The sequence below is a fragment of the Pteropus vampyrus genome, unplaced genomic scaffold (assembly GCF_000151845.1).
Source record: "Pteropus vampyrus isolate Shadow unplaced genomic scaffold, Pvam_2.0 Scaffold354, whole genome shotgun sequence".
In the NCBI taxonomy this organism is placed as follows: domain Eukaryota; kingdom Metazoa; phylum Chordata; class Mammalia; order Chiroptera; family Pteropodidae; genus Pteropus; species Pteropus vampyrus.
The window spans coordinates 576,287-594,154 of NW_011889135.1; the positions used below are offsets into that span (position 1 = coordinate 576,287).

At 39.3% G+C, this 17,868-nt stretch overlaps 1 protein-coding gene across 6 annotated transcripts in view; it reads left to right on the forward strand.

The window, feature by feature from the left end:
* The window catches only part of KANK1 (KN motif and ankyrin repeat domains 1), a 191,103-nt gene that overhangs the window by 162,581 nt on the left and 10,654 nt on the right, over window positions 1–17,868 (forward strand). For 5 of the 6 annotated variants that reach the window (XM_023522688.1, XM_011379102.2, XM_023522687.1 and 2 more), the window contains 4 exons: window positions 1,495–4,170; window positions 14,332–14,529; window positions 15,172–15,280; window positions 16,451–16,690. In XM_023522688.1, coding sequence (XP_023378456.1) covers window positions 1,495–4,170; window positions 14,332–14,529; window positions 15,172–15,280; window positions 16,451–16,690 — 3,223 coding nt within the window. The remainder of the gene's footprint in view (window positions 1–1,494; window positions 4,171–14,331; window positions 14,530–15,171; window positions 15,281–16,450; window positions 16,691–17,868) is intronic. The other variant, XM_023522689.1, reaches the window with a different exon arrangement.

Consider the following 17,868-nt stretch of genomic DNA (forward strand, 5'->3'; position numbering starts at 1 on the left):
ACCAGCTCACCCTTCCTTAGACTAGAAAATGATTGGTGCTGTGCACCTCGTTCTAATAGAATTCTTTCTCCTCATGTTTTAGAATTGAAATCTAGTGCCTAAATTCTAACAGTCAGAACAATCTAATGTTTTTAATCAAGACACGAAGAATATATGCCTTTTTAGTCCTCTGCTTGGCAATCTTCTTTTTGTACTTTTCTTTCCAGCATTTCAGAGGAAAGAGGGCAAACGAGGAAACAGGGCAAACCGAGGCAAAAGGTTTACTCAGAGCATTCATATTATCAGGTATAAATGTTCAGCGCTGTTGGGGTTGGAAAGGGCGCAGGCAGGCAACCCGAATTGCTGGAAGTGCTTGGATCATGACAGCAATCAGGTGGGTTTTTATACTGAGGATAGGGGCGGGGTACTGATGGCTTGCCTTTCTTTTACTTATTGTTTTTGGATCCTTTCCAAAGCTCTAAAAATGCAGAGCTTCTCATTCCGACTGTAGGAAAACACATTACTTAATCCTACAATCTAAATCAACAAAAATAGCCTTGCTTTTCAGTTGAAAATGCATAGCTCAGGTCAGCAGCAAGGTCTTTGCCTTGAAAGGTTCTTCTGTTTCCTTTTCTAAATGTTTGGTTTAGGCAAAAGTAGCATTTATGGAATGCCACGTGATCCAGTGTTTGGATAGAGGTTTGCCCTTATTTTCATTCCCCTTTGCATCTGTTTGCATATACCCCACAAATACAAAACAAGGTATTCTTGGGATAGTAAATGTTTTATCCAAAAGAAAGCAACGTGAAGAAAACTTTTTCTCTAGTTGGCACAGGGTTTGGTTTTGTTTTTAAACGGGAAGGCATAACATAGATTTGAAGTTTGTCCTCTATGTTCTTGCACCCATGCTGCTCTAGTTAATCACTCAATGTGCCCTGTGTCTCAGCTTTCTCTGCAAGAAAGGTGTACTGGGGCCGCTTGGCCACCATTTAGAACGGCTGCATGGTCTGCAGTAGGTGGGAGAACTCACGTCCCAGGCTTCCTGAATCTATACTGACGCGGTCAGTTATTCTGAGACTTCACTTTTTGTGCCTCTCAGCACACTTTATAAAATAGAGTCTTAATGGCTGCTACCCATACTTCAGGGGACTGTAGACAACAAATGAAATTACTTAAAAATGCTTTCAGGCTTTTTTAATGCATTCTTTTAAAAAATAAAGTATTTAGTAAGGACTTACTATGCATGTACTTGGCTCTTTAAAGTCATTATCTTATTACATTCCTTTAACAACTTTATGAGTTAAATGCTTGTATTTTCATTTTTTGCTCGGGGGAAACTGAAGTTCTCAGAGGTTTATTAAGTCATCTAGCTGTTCATTTGTAGATCCAGGATTAGAAAATGGGACTGTCAACTCTTAAATCATACCAGCTTGCCATACTGCGACACACACAAATATTTTTACCATTATGTGTATTACATGACATTAAAATGTTATTTTCTCTCTCTTCCTTCAGGAAAAGCAGACGATGTTCTGAATGGAGACCATGACAAGGAACAGAAAGATCCTTATTTTGTGGAGACTCCCTATGGTTTTCAGCTAGACTTAGATTTCCTCAAATATGTGGATGACATACAGAAAGGAAACACCATCAAGAAACTGAACATCCAGAAGAGGCGGAAGCCATCTGTGCCATGTCCAGAAAGCAGGGCCACAGCTGGCCAGCAAGGTGTATGGGTTTCCACTGAATCCCTCTCATCCTCCAACAGTGATGACTACAAGCAGTGTCCCAGCTTCCTCCTAGCCAGAAGCCAAGTGACGTCAACTCCAGCCCCAAGGCCACCTGCCCCTCTGGAGATCTCACCCACTTTTCTTACCATCCCAGAAAGTCGACAGCTGCCACCTCCCTCACCACAACTCCCAAAGCACAACTTTCATGTCACCAAGACACTGATGGAGACCCGGAGAAGACTAGAACAGGAGAGAGTCACTATGCAGGTGACACCGGGTGAGTTCCGAAGGCCCAGGCTGGCCAGCTTTGGAGGCATGGGCTCCACGAGCTCTCTCTCCTCCTTTATGGGTTCTGGAAACCACAGTTCTGCCATGCACCAGCTTCAGAATGGATACCAAGGCAATGGGGATTACGGTGCTTATGCCCCAGCTGCTGCCACCACTTCTTCCATGGGGAGCTCCATTCATCACAGCCCCCTGAGCTCAGGGATTTCCACTCCAGTGACAAACGTGAGCCCCATGCACCTGCAGCACATCCGCGAGCAGATGGCCATTGCTCTGAAACGCCTGAAGGAGCTTGAGGAACAGGTGCGAACCATCCCCGTGCTCCAGGTAAAGATCTCTGTCTTGCAAGAGGAGAAAAGGCAGCTGGCCTCGCAACTGAAAAACCAAAAAGCTGCATCCCAGAACGATGTCTGCGGTGTGAGGAAGCGGTCCTATAGTGCTGGGAATGCATGCCAGCTGGAACAGCTCTCCAGGGCCCGGAGAAATGGCAGGGAATTATACATTGACTATGAAGAAGAAGAGATAGAGAGCGTAGAGCAGAGTACACAGAGGATAAAGGAGTTCCGGCAGCTCACAGAAGACATGCAGGCCCTGGAGCAGAAGATCCAGGACAGCAGCTATGAGGCCTCCTCAGAACTCAGGGAGAATGGGGAGTGTCACCCTCGAGAGTGCCGATCTGTAGCTGTAGGTGCCAATGAGAACATGAATGACATTGTTGTGTACCATAGGGACTCCAGGTCCTATAAGGATGCCAGTGTAGGGACAGTCACTGAGACGAGGAGTTCTGGGGTCAGCGTGACAGAGGCCATGCTTGGAGTAACTACTGAGGCTGACAAAGAAATTGAGCTGCAGCAGCAGACTATAGAGGCCTTAAAGGAAAAGATCTACCGCTTGGAAGTACAGCTTAAAGAAACCACCCATGACAGAGAGATGACAAAGCTCAAGCAAGAGCTGCAGGCCGCTGGATCGAGGAAAAAAGTTGACAAAGCCATGATGGCCCAGCCGCTTGTTTTCAGCAAGATGGTGGAGGCAGTGGTACAGACGAGAGACCAAATGGTTGACAGTCATGTGGACATTGTTGACACATGTGTTGGGACCTCTGTGCAAACAAGTAACATAGGCATCTCCTGCCAGCCCAATCATGAGAATAAAGTCGTGGGGCCCGAGCTGCCCATGAATTGGTGGATTGTTAAGGAAAGGGTAGAAATGCGTGACCAATGTACTGGAAGGTCTGTGGAGACGTGTGACAAGAGCATGGGTATGGAAATCAGCATCTGTGAAACAGGCAGCAACACGGAGGAGTCTGTGAACGACCTGACACTCCTCAAGACCAACCTGAATCTCAAAGAAGTGCGTTCCATCGGTTGTGGAGATTGTTCTGTCGATGTAATCGTCTGCTCTCCGAAGGAGTGCCTCTCCCGGAGCACGAATACAGAGGCTGTTGGCCAGATGGAAGCTGCTGTCATGGCAGTGCCTCATACCACAAGCCAGCATACCAGTACAGTTTGGGAACAGGTGAACCAATTCACCAACACTGAGACGCCCATCCTTATAGAATCCTGTACCAACACTTCCCTCCACATGTTGGACAAGCAGACCAACACCCAGACTGCAGAGATGCGGACTGTGGCTATAGGAGAAGGCCGTGTCAAGGACATCAACTCCTCCACCAAGACACGGTCCATCGGAGTTGGAACGGTGCTCTCTGGCAATTCTGGGTTGGACAGGCCATCAGCTGTGAAGACCAAAGAGTCAAGTGTGGGGCAGATAAACATTAATGACAACTACCTAGTTGGTCTCAAAATGAGGACCATAGCTTGTGGTCCTCCCCCATTGACTGTGGGGCTGACAACTAGCAGGAGGAGTGTAGGTGTTGGGGATGAGCCTGTAGGAGAGTCTGTGGAGAGCCCCCAGCCCCAGGCTCCCTCTGGGATGATGACTGGCTTGGATCACTACATTGAGCGCGTCCAGAAGCTGCTGGCCGAACAGCAGACACTGTTGGCCGAGAACTATAGTGAACTGGCAGAAGCTTTTGGGGAACCTCATTCACAGATTGGCTCTCTCAACTCACAGCTCATCAGCACCCTAACGTCGATCAATTCTGTCATGAAGTCTGCAAGCACTGAAGAGCTGAGGAACCCTGACTTCCCCAAAATGAGTCTGGGTAAAGTTGCAGGTAGGTGGCACTCTGAGGGACTTGGGGATGAGGAAGAGTGGGGACAATGTATTTCTAGGAAGTAAGATTTTTTAAATGCTGGAATCATTTTTTGGAATCATAGACAAAGCTTTAGAATGGTCATCAGTAGAATGAAAACCAAGAATTGAGAACCACAATCAATTCTGCTGATTCTTATTGTCTGGTGTGAGGACTAAGGCTAGAAGAGGAAAAGCAAACTAGTGCTGGCTAGCCTAGGGGCTGTTTACTGGGGCTGCTGGTTTGATTCGATGTCTTCTGGTTACTTATTTACTTGCTCATTTTATGTAGAACAACTTGGAAAAAGTCCATCACGGTTTGTAACCACAATTACCAGTATGTTATCAATAAAAAATACTGGTGTAAAATGTTTTCAATTAAAATTTTTGTGAGGGGAGAGAGACTCCATTAATTCATTTATTAACTCCTGCTCTGTTTCAAGCATAGGTATAGGCTCCTGCCCACGTGGTGCTTACATTCCAGTTGGGGGCACAGGCAATAAGCAGTAGACCTAAAATATGTCAGGCAGTGGTGATATGTACTGTAAAGAAAAGAGCTCCATTTATAGGAATAGTGAGTGCTGCTGGTCAGGGTGGTCCAGGGAGGCCTCTTTTAAGCTAATAGGTAAGTTACCTTGGAAGATTTTATAACATAATATTTCCCTGCAAGCCTCACTAAAATGACTTCTATTGTTATCAGTTGCATGTGTCTCTAAGAGTGCACAATATCATCTTGGGACTGGGTTCCAGCATGACCTGGGGAAGGAAAGTCACTTTCCGCCTCATCGTAAAATGGGGATTAGCAGGGCACCCACCCTAAAAGGTTACCAGTGTGTTAGTCACTGGCATGCGATGAGCACAGGGTAGCCTTCGTTGCCATTGGTGGTGGTGCCAGTACATGTTGAGTGTTGTTTCCTTTGTTGTCATGCTGAACTGTAGTGTGGGGTTTGGGAAGCTACTACAGACATACTCTCCACTTTGACCAAATGCAACATGTAAAGTGAATATAAGGTGACTTGTATAGTGTGCATTAAATTTAATTATAATGTGAAGATGTGCAGAGTTAAATGTAAGTAAGCCATTAACAAAAACTTCAGTCTTTCTGTTTCCCTTTATAGCCTGACAGGGCAGTGGTTAAAATGTACTGAAATATATCCCTTATATCTTCCTAGGTTTCCACTTTCAATCTTGAATTAATATTAGTTTTTAGTCACTGTACTGTGGAACCAATAGTTTATTATAGAAGGAAAAATGAACATGACCATGACAGCTGATATGTGGGTTTTTGCCTTTTAGAATCAAAGGAGTCTAAGAAATGCACATGGGAGTCATTTTAGAGTAAATGATTAAAATAGTATTAAAATGACATGTGAACTGAAGCAAAGTCTTAAGTAACTAATAATATGTCTGTTTCCACTTCTTTTTAAAAATCATGATGTCAGATGTTGAAATCAAAATAAAACTCTTAAATATCTCCAGACACAGATGGTACAGTGGATCATCCATTATGAAAGCATTTCCCTGCCAGCCTTCCTCCCTCCTCCCGAAACTGAGGTTTCTATTTCACATTCTTGCCAAAAATATTCATCCAAACCGTTGGAGTAATCTGCCCAACACCCTGAGCATCAAGAGCAGAGAGAAAGTTTTGTCTGGCCATGTTACAGTGTTTTTTGGTATTTCCAGTCACACTGACATTCCGTACATCTCTGTTTAGATCTGACCCCACCAGTGAACACCTAATTAATCAGCCACAGTGCACGAGACTATACCATTCACCCACAAAAGTATAAATATTTCGAATAGCACTTATTTGGTCAGAGTGGCAGCTCCCTCTCAGAGTGCGCAAGAACAAATTTAAAGTATTTCTGTAATTACATCATATTTGCATTTTAAACATTTTGCTTTAAAGTTCTAATGGAGAAGGAATTCGGTTAGGAACTCAACCCTGAGTACTGAATTTTTGTTATCTGGTGTTAGTTACATGGACTGAAAACAAAAGCAGCTTGATCTAGTAAGGTAGAGATTCTCAGTACCTACAAGCTGTGAAGAGTAAAGGTGTGTCAAAATACACTATGGCTTACCGTGTACACCATACAGTAGAGAATATTGCTCACATACTGTCATGCATTTCTGTAGCAAAGGGCATACTGGGGTATAGAAAGGTATTCATTTCAAACTTAATTCCCCAAATAAAATGATAGGGAATTTGGGTTTGATATCTACCAAAAAGAACATATAAATGACCACTTAAGTGAACCTAGTCCTTCAGTTTAAAGAAGTCATTAAGTTTGGGCTCTGAAGCCCAACACTCTCTGCCACTAGGACAAGTTGTCTTTGTTCCCTCACAAGGTTGAAATGAAGATTTAGTGAGTTAATAAAGGTAAAGCATTTGGAACAGTCTGCAGCTTGGAGTATAAATGCTCAATAAACACTGGCAGTTATTGCTGTTGCTATTTTTAGTACTTCCAGAAAGGAAATGTAGATATACAACAAATTGCCAAATAAAAATTGCACAGATGATCTTTTGTTTTTGATCCAAATTTTTATCTTCATAATTTTGGTTGACCATCACCTTTTCCCCTCAATTATTATACTTACCCAATTAACAATTTTATCTTGATAAACAAAGAAATAAATGAAAATGGGAAAACAAATTTTCAGTTCAGAGTCATTCAGAATCTGTAGGAAAGCTCAAAACGAAGCCACAATTAAATTAAGTGTATTACAAGTTTCCAATCTAGAGACTTGTCTTCAGTTTGCTTAGGATTGAAGATTTGAGCATATCACATTTTACTATGCAAAATAGCCTTACTTTTAGCAGCATAATAATACTAAACTCGTATCTATTTTCTTAAAATTAAAACTTTAGTATGTGCTTATAACAAATCAACAGTTCACAAGAGCATAAAATAAAGAGTGATACCCTCCCCCACCCTCTCATCGGGTAACTCTGGGTGTGTTTGGTATTACAAGTGTGTATGTGTGTGGGTCTGTATTTTAGAGACGTACTTTTTTAAAGAATAGTTAGATCATACATATTCTATGTATCTTTCACGTAAAAGATTACAAATATTTTTCCAGGATTTAGAGACAATGTTGTAGTTTTGATGCAGCTGGAATTTGGTGGTGACCAAAGATGTTCTATAAAGCCCTTTTTGATTCTTGGTAGTCAGAGTTTCATGCGTTTAATGTTTTCCGTCATAGAATTAAAAAGTTAAGAGGAAATAAGTTTCTGTTCTTATAGAAACCTTAGGAAAAATGTTTATTCTTCCTGTAAATCAAATGTTTATTCTTCCTGTTTTGGTTTGAGGAGTGGGTTAATATTTCTTTTCTCTCTCTCTCTCTCTCTTTCCTTCTGGAAGAGGAAGAAGAGAGAAAATTCTACACAAATCACTTGCAGTTACAAATAGTTAAAAATACAGAACTGCCTCTGAGCAAATACAAACAAAACTATGAGTGTACTTAACTGCCTGCCACATGAGTTATAGACTTCTATTGAAACCAGCTTCCAGTTTTGCACTTAGTTATCTTTGCTTTGTTAAAAATTTATGAACTTGAAGTAATTCCCATGCCAATGAGAGCAACTTTGTAGAAAGAGATGTTAGCCAAAGCAAATGCAGGGAAATAAATTGTTACAAAATACCATTTCTAGTATTTTTAAAAATAATTTCTTCAAATTATTCACTTGTTCTACTACCTGTTTTTTTTTTTAATTTCAACATATGTTTGTTTGTTTTTTTCAATTTTATTAAGTTTATCGGGGTGACATTGGTTAATAAAATTATATAGATTTCAAGTATACAATTCTTTAATACATTATCTGTATATTGCATTATGTGTTTACCATCCAAAGTCAGATCTCCTTCCATCATCATATATTTTACCCCCTTTACCCTTATCTACCCTCCCCCTCCTTCTATCTGGTAACCACCATACTATTGTCTATGTCTATGAGGTTTTTTTTTTTTATCTTGTTCCTTGTTGCTTTCTGTTTTATATCCCACTATGAGTGAAATCATATGGTTCTTGACTTTGCCCATCTCACTTATTTTGCTTAGCATAATTATCTCAAGATCCATTCATTGTTCACAAATGGCAGTATTTCATCTTTAGTACCTATTTTTCTTATCACAATTTTATTTTAATAGATGCTACAAGAGCATCAGAATAATCAAAACAAACATTTCTGGAACCCTGCAGTATATCATGGCATAATGTAGTTAGGGGAAACGCCACTGACCTAGGAGTCAGCTGACTTCTGACACTGCCTGTGCAAGAACTTGGGAGAGTCACTTCAGACAGGGAGAGCTTGAGCCTCCATGTCTTCCTATGTCATGAGAAAGGTGACTTGGATTTTTCTTTCTTGGAGCCCTTTCAGCAAATTTTTCTATAAAAGTATCTCATCACCAGGCTGCCCATCAGATTCACCTGGGAAAATTTTACAAAATTCGTTGGTTTCTTACCACCCACCACCACCACCCACTCACCCACCCAACGGACACATCCAGGCCTATTTCAGGGAAATATTTTTGGCATAAACACCCTTAGAGCAAAAGCTTCTTACCCTAGGGTCCAATAGCTTCATGAACAGTTTTGTATTTGGAATTTTTATGAAGAAAATGCATAATTTTTATCTGTCTCAAAAGGGACAGCTGACTCAGAAGGATTGAAATTATAGATCTAGGACATCTCTCTCAGACCTTGGAGAAAAAGCCCTTCAGCCCTGAGGAAAATCTTTTACAAAGTTTAAAATCTGTTTACTACCTTCGTGAGCCCTTCAGCTGACACTGTTCGAAAATCTTCCTCTGTTAAACTGATGCTTTATCATTTTCAATGGATATTAATGAAATGCACCTGCACTCTGGAAAAAGAAGCAAGTTTACTTTGACATACTCTGAATGAATCCTAAAGTGTGTAGTTAATTTCTGGCTAAAGCATGGCTTTGAGTTCCTGGATGTCCAGTCATAAACGACAAAGGGAATTGTTGACAGCAGGTGATGACTACAGCTGTTTAATTTTTCCAAACAGCAAGTCGTTCATATCTCAGTAAGAATGTTTAAAGTCTATTCTCTGCCTTCTCCATTCAGGTCGGTTGATAGCTATGCATTTTAGTGTCAGCTATATGCAAAGTGTGGCACTACAACTAAGACAGAAAATGGTTTATACCTGAAGAACTTGGGAAGTCAAGACATATAGGAGAATGATAACCTGTGGTGGTATACGTTAGCCACCAATAATGTGCAAATAGAGTTCAGCTGCAATCAAGCCCTCCACAGTCAAGGGAGGAGATGAGCTTAAGGAGTAAAAGAGGACCTTGGTTTTATCTGGAAGAGCACAGAGCACACCTGCATAACCCAGCTTTAGTTATTGTAGCCTGTCAGTGTGAGTTTCCTGGGTTGCCTTGGCATGGTGTGTAATTAAATGTGGGTGGGGGTGTGGTGAGGGAGAATCTGATTCTTGCATTTTAATTTCCAAGTACCCACTTTTAGATACATTCATGACAGCTATCTGACGTTTTCCCAGGAAAATATTTAAATGGCCCTAGAAATGATTAAACTGCAGCCTCTGACCACTTAAGTTTTTAATATCCAGTTAAAGTTGACTGCTTATGTTGGTGACTGCATGCATTGGCATTCAGGCAGCATTCCAAGAAGGAATCCTAGAAACAAAAAGGGACTGTCCTTTCTTCTCCATCAAGGCTATATACTTCTCCCCACCCCATAAGTCATGAAAGGTACCAAAAAAGGTGATCCTTCATGAACAACCTCTACTATCTACTCCTCAAACCAACATGTAGGCTGAAAAGGATGAATTCATGCTCAAGCCCTTTTGTCTATGGGAAAACTAGAAATATTTAGATCTTGTTAGTTATACTTTAGAAAAATACCTAAACGATTGGCCTCTATAATGATTCAGAAATTTCAGTCCTATCCTTGATAAGTAAACTAGATGTTCTCTAGAAATAAAATCAGAATGTCTAGCTGAATATTTGACACAATGACATGGTTAGTTAGCTGGCCACACTGTTCTTGATTGTGCTTTTAGAAAGCACTTGACATTATAAATAAAAATACGGGTTACTGTGCCAGAAGAGTTGAAATGTGTGAACAGAGCAACTTTTAAAGTGCATTTTAATACATTTTTAAAAATCAACTTCCTAACAGATTTAGAAACACATTGCTACATACCAACAACTAATACTCATTATAGATGGATAAATGTCTCAGAGGAAACCAGAGGTGATCTCTTTAAAACTCCTCCAGCTCTATTTTTCATCGAATTATTTTTCTTATCAAATGCTTTTAACATTTCTAAAGTTAAAGTAAAAAAATGTTTTCAAATTACTTATTTTTCATTATAGTCTGCCCTAGCTAATGTAATTATTCATGTATTAACCACAAAGTAAGTGTGTTTGAGAATTAGAATTAATACTTCGAAGGTGTTCTTGTTTTCCAGAACAAGAGATTTCTGTACTTACTTGTCTTTGTCATCACTGATCTGGTCAAGTCATAAAATGAGGCTCATGCTTTATTGGTTTTATGGCAGTTACAAGTTTAATTAATGACCAAAGACTTTGCACAGTTGCCCACTGGTGGCTATGGAAACCATTGCCAGAACTCTGAAGGTAGTTTGTTACTCCCATTGTTTTACCCATATTGGTTGCATAGTATTTACTGTTTGTCATGGGTTTCTACCATTAGGGGTCCAGGGCTGTTAACTAAACCAGTAGTTCCTAAGAATTCCCATGTTCCAAGTTGATGGATTGAAACCAAATGGGAATCTAAACTCTTGTTTTCAGCAGGCAAGTATTTTTTTTTTTTTTTTTATGTTGGATAATATAATTCAGTGGTTCTCAATCCTGGGTGCTCATTGGAATCACTTGGGAAGCTCTTAAAAATACTAATATTTGGGCCCACCTGCAGATAGTTCATTGCATCTGTATTTTTTAAAGCCCTACCTGCAGCTCAGGTGTTTCTAAAGGGCAGCCAGGGTTGAGACCATTGAATATTCTTGACCACTTTATTGCTGGCTTTCTTGGCTGCACTTTGGCAGTGTTTTGCTGAAACATTGCAGTCACTTGTCAGAGTCTTATGCTGGTGTACATGTCATCTTATGTGTGCCCTGTAACTATGATGGGTCTTATTGAGTTCAGACAATTGTATATGGGCCATTTAACACCAGTCAGAGTTTCAGTACCATCTGAAAAACATTTTCTGGCAATAAAGTTGACAGATTCCCTCTGATTTCAGTAAATGTTAACTAGTTTAACCTTTAATATTGTTCTTTGCCTTGCTAGTTAGCCTAAACAGAATCCCCGTGACTTTCAGTTGAATTACATAGGCACTTATTAAAGGCTTTCTCCAGTGTCTGTCTAGTGCCGTTCTAAGCATTGAAGAGGGCACCAAATAAGAATATAGCATGAAGGGACTCAAGGAGACTCATGTTGAACCAAGGATATACTTTGATTATGACAATGAGGGGAAAAAGAGATGTCACTGGAGTCACAGGAAAAAACTATAGAGGAAAGAATTGTGGCCAAGTCTTGATTGAGCATATGGGTAGACTTTGACTGGCAAAAGCAGCTGAAATTCCAGCCTGTAAAACAATTTAGTAAAGAAGGGCACAGAAGTGGGAGTAATTAAGTCACCAGACCATTCTTAATAAGTAGAGGAAAGGAGTAGTTGAGCAGAAAAAAATCCTATGGGCAAGAAGAATCTCTTTGCATTCATCAAGAAAGACCCTCAAATGCCTGCTTGAGAGGTTGGACCTTGATTGGAAATGCTTTAAAAAGCCCTAGCTTACAAAACTAAGCTATAGTTGAAGAAAAGCTGTTGCGTCTGAGTGGGGAAGATTATCCGGAAAAAGAAAGGAGGATTTACTGTATTGTTAGAAATGTTTTGTATCTTAATTAGGGAGGTGGTTACATAGGTACATACGTTTATCAAAACCCACCAGCTCTATACTTAAAATCCGTTCATTTTATTGTACATAAATTATACCTCAATTTAAAAATATTTCTTAAAGCTGTGTTTAAAAAGAAGGAGAACCTATGCATTAAAAAACTTAAAAACTAGCAACCAATGGAAATATAGGACTGGGATTCTGATTCAGACACTACGAAAAATATTTTAAGAGACCTTTAGAGAGATTTGAATATTGACTAGATTTGCGATAATCTTTAAAAATTTCTCTTTTTTAGATTTATTAGTCTTAGAATTACAATTATTTTTAAGACCTTTTTGCTTTAGAAATGTATACTAAAATATTTATAGATGAAAATGAGAGGATTCCTAGCTTTTGCTTCAAAATAATCTAGTATGAGTGGGCAGAGGAAGTATAAATGAGACTAGATAGCTCAGATCATTGTTGAAGCTATTGATGGGAACACAGAGATTTATTATGTGGTTGTCTGCTTTTGTATATGTTTAAGGTTTCAATAATAATAAAAACTATTAATATATTTGCATCTTAAAAGTCACTGTTGGATCTTGAATGGGTAAAACAACCTATATAATTCTTTAGCCTTAGAAAAGCAGTGTTAAACAGATTTGTTGTATATCTTTCCAGATTTTTTCTTATGTGTATACATATAATTATTTACCAAAATAGGTTTATTTTGTCCATACTATTTTATGACCTATTTTTAAAACTCAGTAACACATCATACTCATCTTTCTATGTTAATAAATATCCACCTAATCAGCATTTTTAATGGCTGCATGGAATTCCTTTGTATAAATATGCCAGAGCTCATTTCACCAATTTCTTACTGTCATTCTTTGATATCCGTCTCTTTTTATTGTTTTACCCATGGAAACAATGAACATCATCTATATCTTTTTGTATATCCTCAGGATAAAATTTCTAGAAATCAAATTACTAAGTCAAAGACTTTTATTTGTTTTTTAAAAGTGATTTTGAACATAGTTAATCATTATTCACTATAGGAAAAAAAAAGGCAAATACAGAGAAAAGTTAAAATCACCATAGCTTTCAGATAACTTTTCTATATATGTGTGTATGTATATTAATGTGTTTTAATAGGATCATACCATACATAGAATTTTATTATCTGTTGTTCTTATTTAACATAAACATATTTATATATGTTTATATTATAAACATATTTCCATGTCAGCCACATTGAAAATTTTGACATACCTGTATACGTTCATCACATAATACTTAATCCAATTTTTCTGCTTTGGGCAGTAAACAAATATTAAGCACCTAATATATACAAAAGCAATCTAGTAGGTGCAGTAAAAGAAAGTTGATTAGAACTGTTTGGTGCCCTTAAAACATTTACAGACTAAAAGGGAGTCTAACTAATGCATTCACACAAATCATCTAGTACCTTGTATTTATAGATCCTTTAAGAGAGTATGAAAGATGGGCTGCGAGAGTTCAGAGAAAGGCAGGTTATTTTTAGTTAAGTGAGGGGGAAGGCTTGGAAGAGGAAGTGATGGGAGCATTTGACCCTGTGAAAGGGAAGAAAGAGCATGCCAGGTAGCAGAAGAGTGTAAGCTATGGTGAGCCATCAGGAAGAGTAATTCCATCTACTGGGATGCAGGTCCCATCCCCAAAAGGGCCACAGGTGTGGTGGGAAATAAACTTGGAGAGGTAAGTGGATACAGAGGTGAGTTGGTACCAGGTTGCAGGTGACCTAGAATATCCAGCTAAGCAGTGTGGACTGTTTCCTGAGTGGTGGGGAGCTTTTTAGGTTTTTCAAGTTTTGTTTTAGTTGGAGTAAGGGAGGATTTGAGCTGAGCAGTATTGCTCTGTAGCAGTGTGCCAGACGGGGCAGGGGAAAGAAGCAGGACACGCAGGATGCTACGCTGGTGGCCCAGACTAGGTGTAGCAGCCAGAACAGAGAGAAGAGAGGCACTGTGTAGTAAGAATGACAGGCCTCGGCAGATCCGGATGTGGTAATAAAGAAAAAGATGAAAAAGTCAAGAAAGCCTTGGGGCTTTGAGTTTGGGTGGCTTCGGCAGTAGTGCCATCCCACAAAGAAAACACTGAGAAAAGCACTTGAAAAAACAATGAATTGCAAGACTTTTTTTTTCTTCTTCTTTTCAAACTGTTTAGCCCATTCGTTTGGTCCTAGCATCACACACTTCTGCACCCTTCTCCTTCCTGACAGGAAATAATCTGGAATATACCTGTAAGTGTGGAGGCCTTCAGTCAGGAGGACCATTAAACATCCAGACATCCTGGCATGAGCGAGAGGAGAGGTCCACAGAAGGGGAGCCCTTCAGCAGCCAGGATACCTTCCCCTCTCAGGAAAGCACGCTATCTCCAGTGAACCTGACAGACGACCAGATAGCCGCTGGCCTCTATGGTAACTTTCCTCACTCACCAGTCCTTCTAAGCATCAGGATCCTAGGAGCAGCATTCCAGTCTCATGTCAGTGTGCCTCAGAAATTGACCTAGAAGAACGATACACAGTTGTTGGGAAGGTAGACCTAGAATATCTTCAAGATATTCTAGAAAGAGCTGTGAAGTCCCCTTCGGAAAAACTCATAGGGTTTCGTGAATTATGAAATATTTTAAAGATCATTTGACTCTTTAACTGTTGGGCAGGCATAAATTTTTTCCTGGTTATCTCAGCTGAAGAAAAATATTAATCCCTATTTTAGTACCTAAGTGGTTTTTGATGATCAAATGAGACACAACATCACTTTATAAACAGTAAAGTCTGATACAAATGCTAGTTGTCCCTGCTTTTGTTATGTCTAGAAATACTAGTGGTTTTTCTTTTTCATTTAAAGAACGTTATTAATGGAACTTTGGATTATTTTCTTTGCATGCACACAATTTTCCAATGGATTTTCTGCAAGTTTCTCATATGTACATGCCAAGATTTGTATTTACATAAATGAGAAAAAAAAATAAATGTACATGAAGAAAGATTACCTCTTCACTTAGCTTGTATGGGTATGAGTTACGTTAATTTTGATTACCTTGGTTTACTTTTTTACAGTATATACAAATAATGAAAGTACACTGAAGTCCATCATGAAGAAGAAAGATGGCAGCAAAGATTCAAATGGAGCAAAAAAGAATCTTCAGTTTGTTGGCATTAATGGAGGGTAAGGAAAGATGATGTTACTAGTGTTTACACATAATCTGTCTATCTCCTTTGCCTCCTGCCTACTCAAGTTATATTTAAAGGCGCCTAGTCTGGGATGCTGCCACATCTTGGTGATGGAAGATCCCCTCCTCAGAAAGGTGCATTTGGGCTTCTCTTCTCTCCTCCTCTTGCTGTCTTTAAGGATTTCACTCTTAAAAGGATACCTCATGAAGCTGAACCATTTACATCTTCTCACCTCTGATACGAAAAAAATAGTCTTCAACAAAAGCAGCAGGTTTCCTGCACTATTGGACAACTTGTACTTACCTGTATCAGAACTCAGAAACAAACAGACGGAGACCAAGAGCATCACTCCATGGGCCAGTGATAGTCCATCCACTCCTTCAAAATGGGTTGTTTTGCTTGGCTCTCCATATTTACAAACAAAATTGTAGGGCCATTCGCCTGAAGAGTAACTTAGCCATGCCATCAGTTCTTAGCTTTCTAAATAGAATGTTTATTAGTTGTTTGTTCCTTCTCTTCTAATTGGTCAGGAAAATAGCTAAACCTGTTTGCCCTCCTACAGTTAAATCAAAGTAATTAACTTATTAATCAATACATGGCCTCGAAAAGAAAGCAGTAGTGTAGAGTTAGTTGAAATAATATTTATATTAAAGTGAACCACAGAGATTTAACTTAATGGTGACTGTTTTCCAAATATTTCAAGTTTTATTGGGTGTCGTGGCCCAGGAGGTATTGGAGGGCATGTACCAGAGGAACTATTGGTTACTTATATAATCCCAGTTCACTTTGACACTGGGAGAATTAATAGAGTGAAGTAAGAATGAAAGCAGGGGGAAAAAAGGAACAGGAAAAATGAACTGCAGATCTGGTTTATAAGATGTTTCCTTTGACTTATACTAATCCAGAGGTGCTCTCTATATATAGTATATATTTTTTCGGGAAGGTAGTATATGATACTAACTGGCAACCCAAGTTATCCCTCTTAAGTCAAAACCCATTCAAAACCACCAGGCTTTTATATAGACCTTACTTTGAACTTCTAAGTGCAGGGTCTAAAACCACTGGTGAAATGTCTGGAGTCGGCAGCTTTTCCTTCATAGAATTTTCTGTCACTGGGTCTTTATGGGCACACCTTGCATCTCCTGAACTCCCAATTGCCACCTAGGTATGAAACAACTTCAAGTGATGATTCCAGCTCAGATGAAAGCTCTTCTTCCGAGTCAGATGACGAGTGTGATGTCATTGAGTATCCTCCTGAGGAAGAGGAGGAGGAAGAAGACGAAGACACTCGGGGAATGGCGGAAGGGCACCATGCAGTTAATATGGAAGGTTGCGAGTCCGCCAGGGTGGAAGATGAGATGCAGGTTCAAGAATGTGAACCTGAGAAGGTGGAGATCAGAGAGAGGTGTGGTACATTCCCCTCCCCTCCCCTGACCCCTCCAACTTTAATGTACTTTGGCTAGTAGGAGATTTTGCAGTTGTAGCCACCTGTTTGGTCTTTCCAGTCTCCAAAGGAAAGCTAAATTTTCTCTGTTCTCAGAGGTACATACATCTTGTGATGCTAATAAGTGCAGGTGCAGAAGGTAATAACTGCTACATCTCTTACAGTAGCGAAGAGAAAGGCTTGATATCTGATCACCTTTATTCTAACTGTTTGCTATCTAATTGTATATGTGGAGCTACCATCACGGAACTATTAAGTGCCACTAAAGTTTCCACCTTATATATAAAGGCATATTAGAATTTTTTGTGACAGAGCACATGTCTTTTAAGGTTTGAGATTTTACCATTAGCCATTTATCTTGATACAGATGTCAATACTGTTATTGCAGGATCATTGTGTGTGAGAGGAACAGTTTTTTGGCCTCAGCAAAAGATCACATTTACTCTAAAGATGATGTAATCAGTCATATGTTTATATTTTGTTGCTCAGTGAGTGATTGGGAATGTTATAAGAATGGATTTGGGAATATAAACAGCAGCTGAAATATCTATTACCACTCTGTTTGGCTGAAACGTGTACCTAAAAATGAAGCAAATTTTAAAGACTACAGCAAATATGGAATCAGTGCTTATGAAACAGGAGAGAATAGAACAGATAGAAATTTCAGTATGGTTTTCGCTATGTGAAATATTAATAGAACATTTTAGAAAACTTACCTCTATTTAATTCAGGAAATGAAAGTTTAACTGTGTTAGCACAAGGTAAGTGTTTTTAGTTTGTATTTCCAAGTATTTTCAAATGATTCAATATCTTGTCATCTGGTTTTTTCAACAGCTTTATTGAAATATAATTTATATATCATATGTCATCTCGTTTTTAAATTTATAATTTCATGTGGGTTAAACAAACATTTCCTGAGTCACCGAATATGAGTTCAGATGTGGTTTACTGGTCAGCATAATGGATATGTAGGAATACAGACCTCTTCAACCCCTTAAAAGTAAAAAGTATTTTTAAGAACTTAGAAAAAAAGGAGTGAAAAATCTCCAGATATCATTCCGTAATGTCATAAAGGCCTAACTGGTGAAGCCAAAAGTTACACTTATGAAAAGACCTGAGCTCTGAGGCTGGAGGCATTG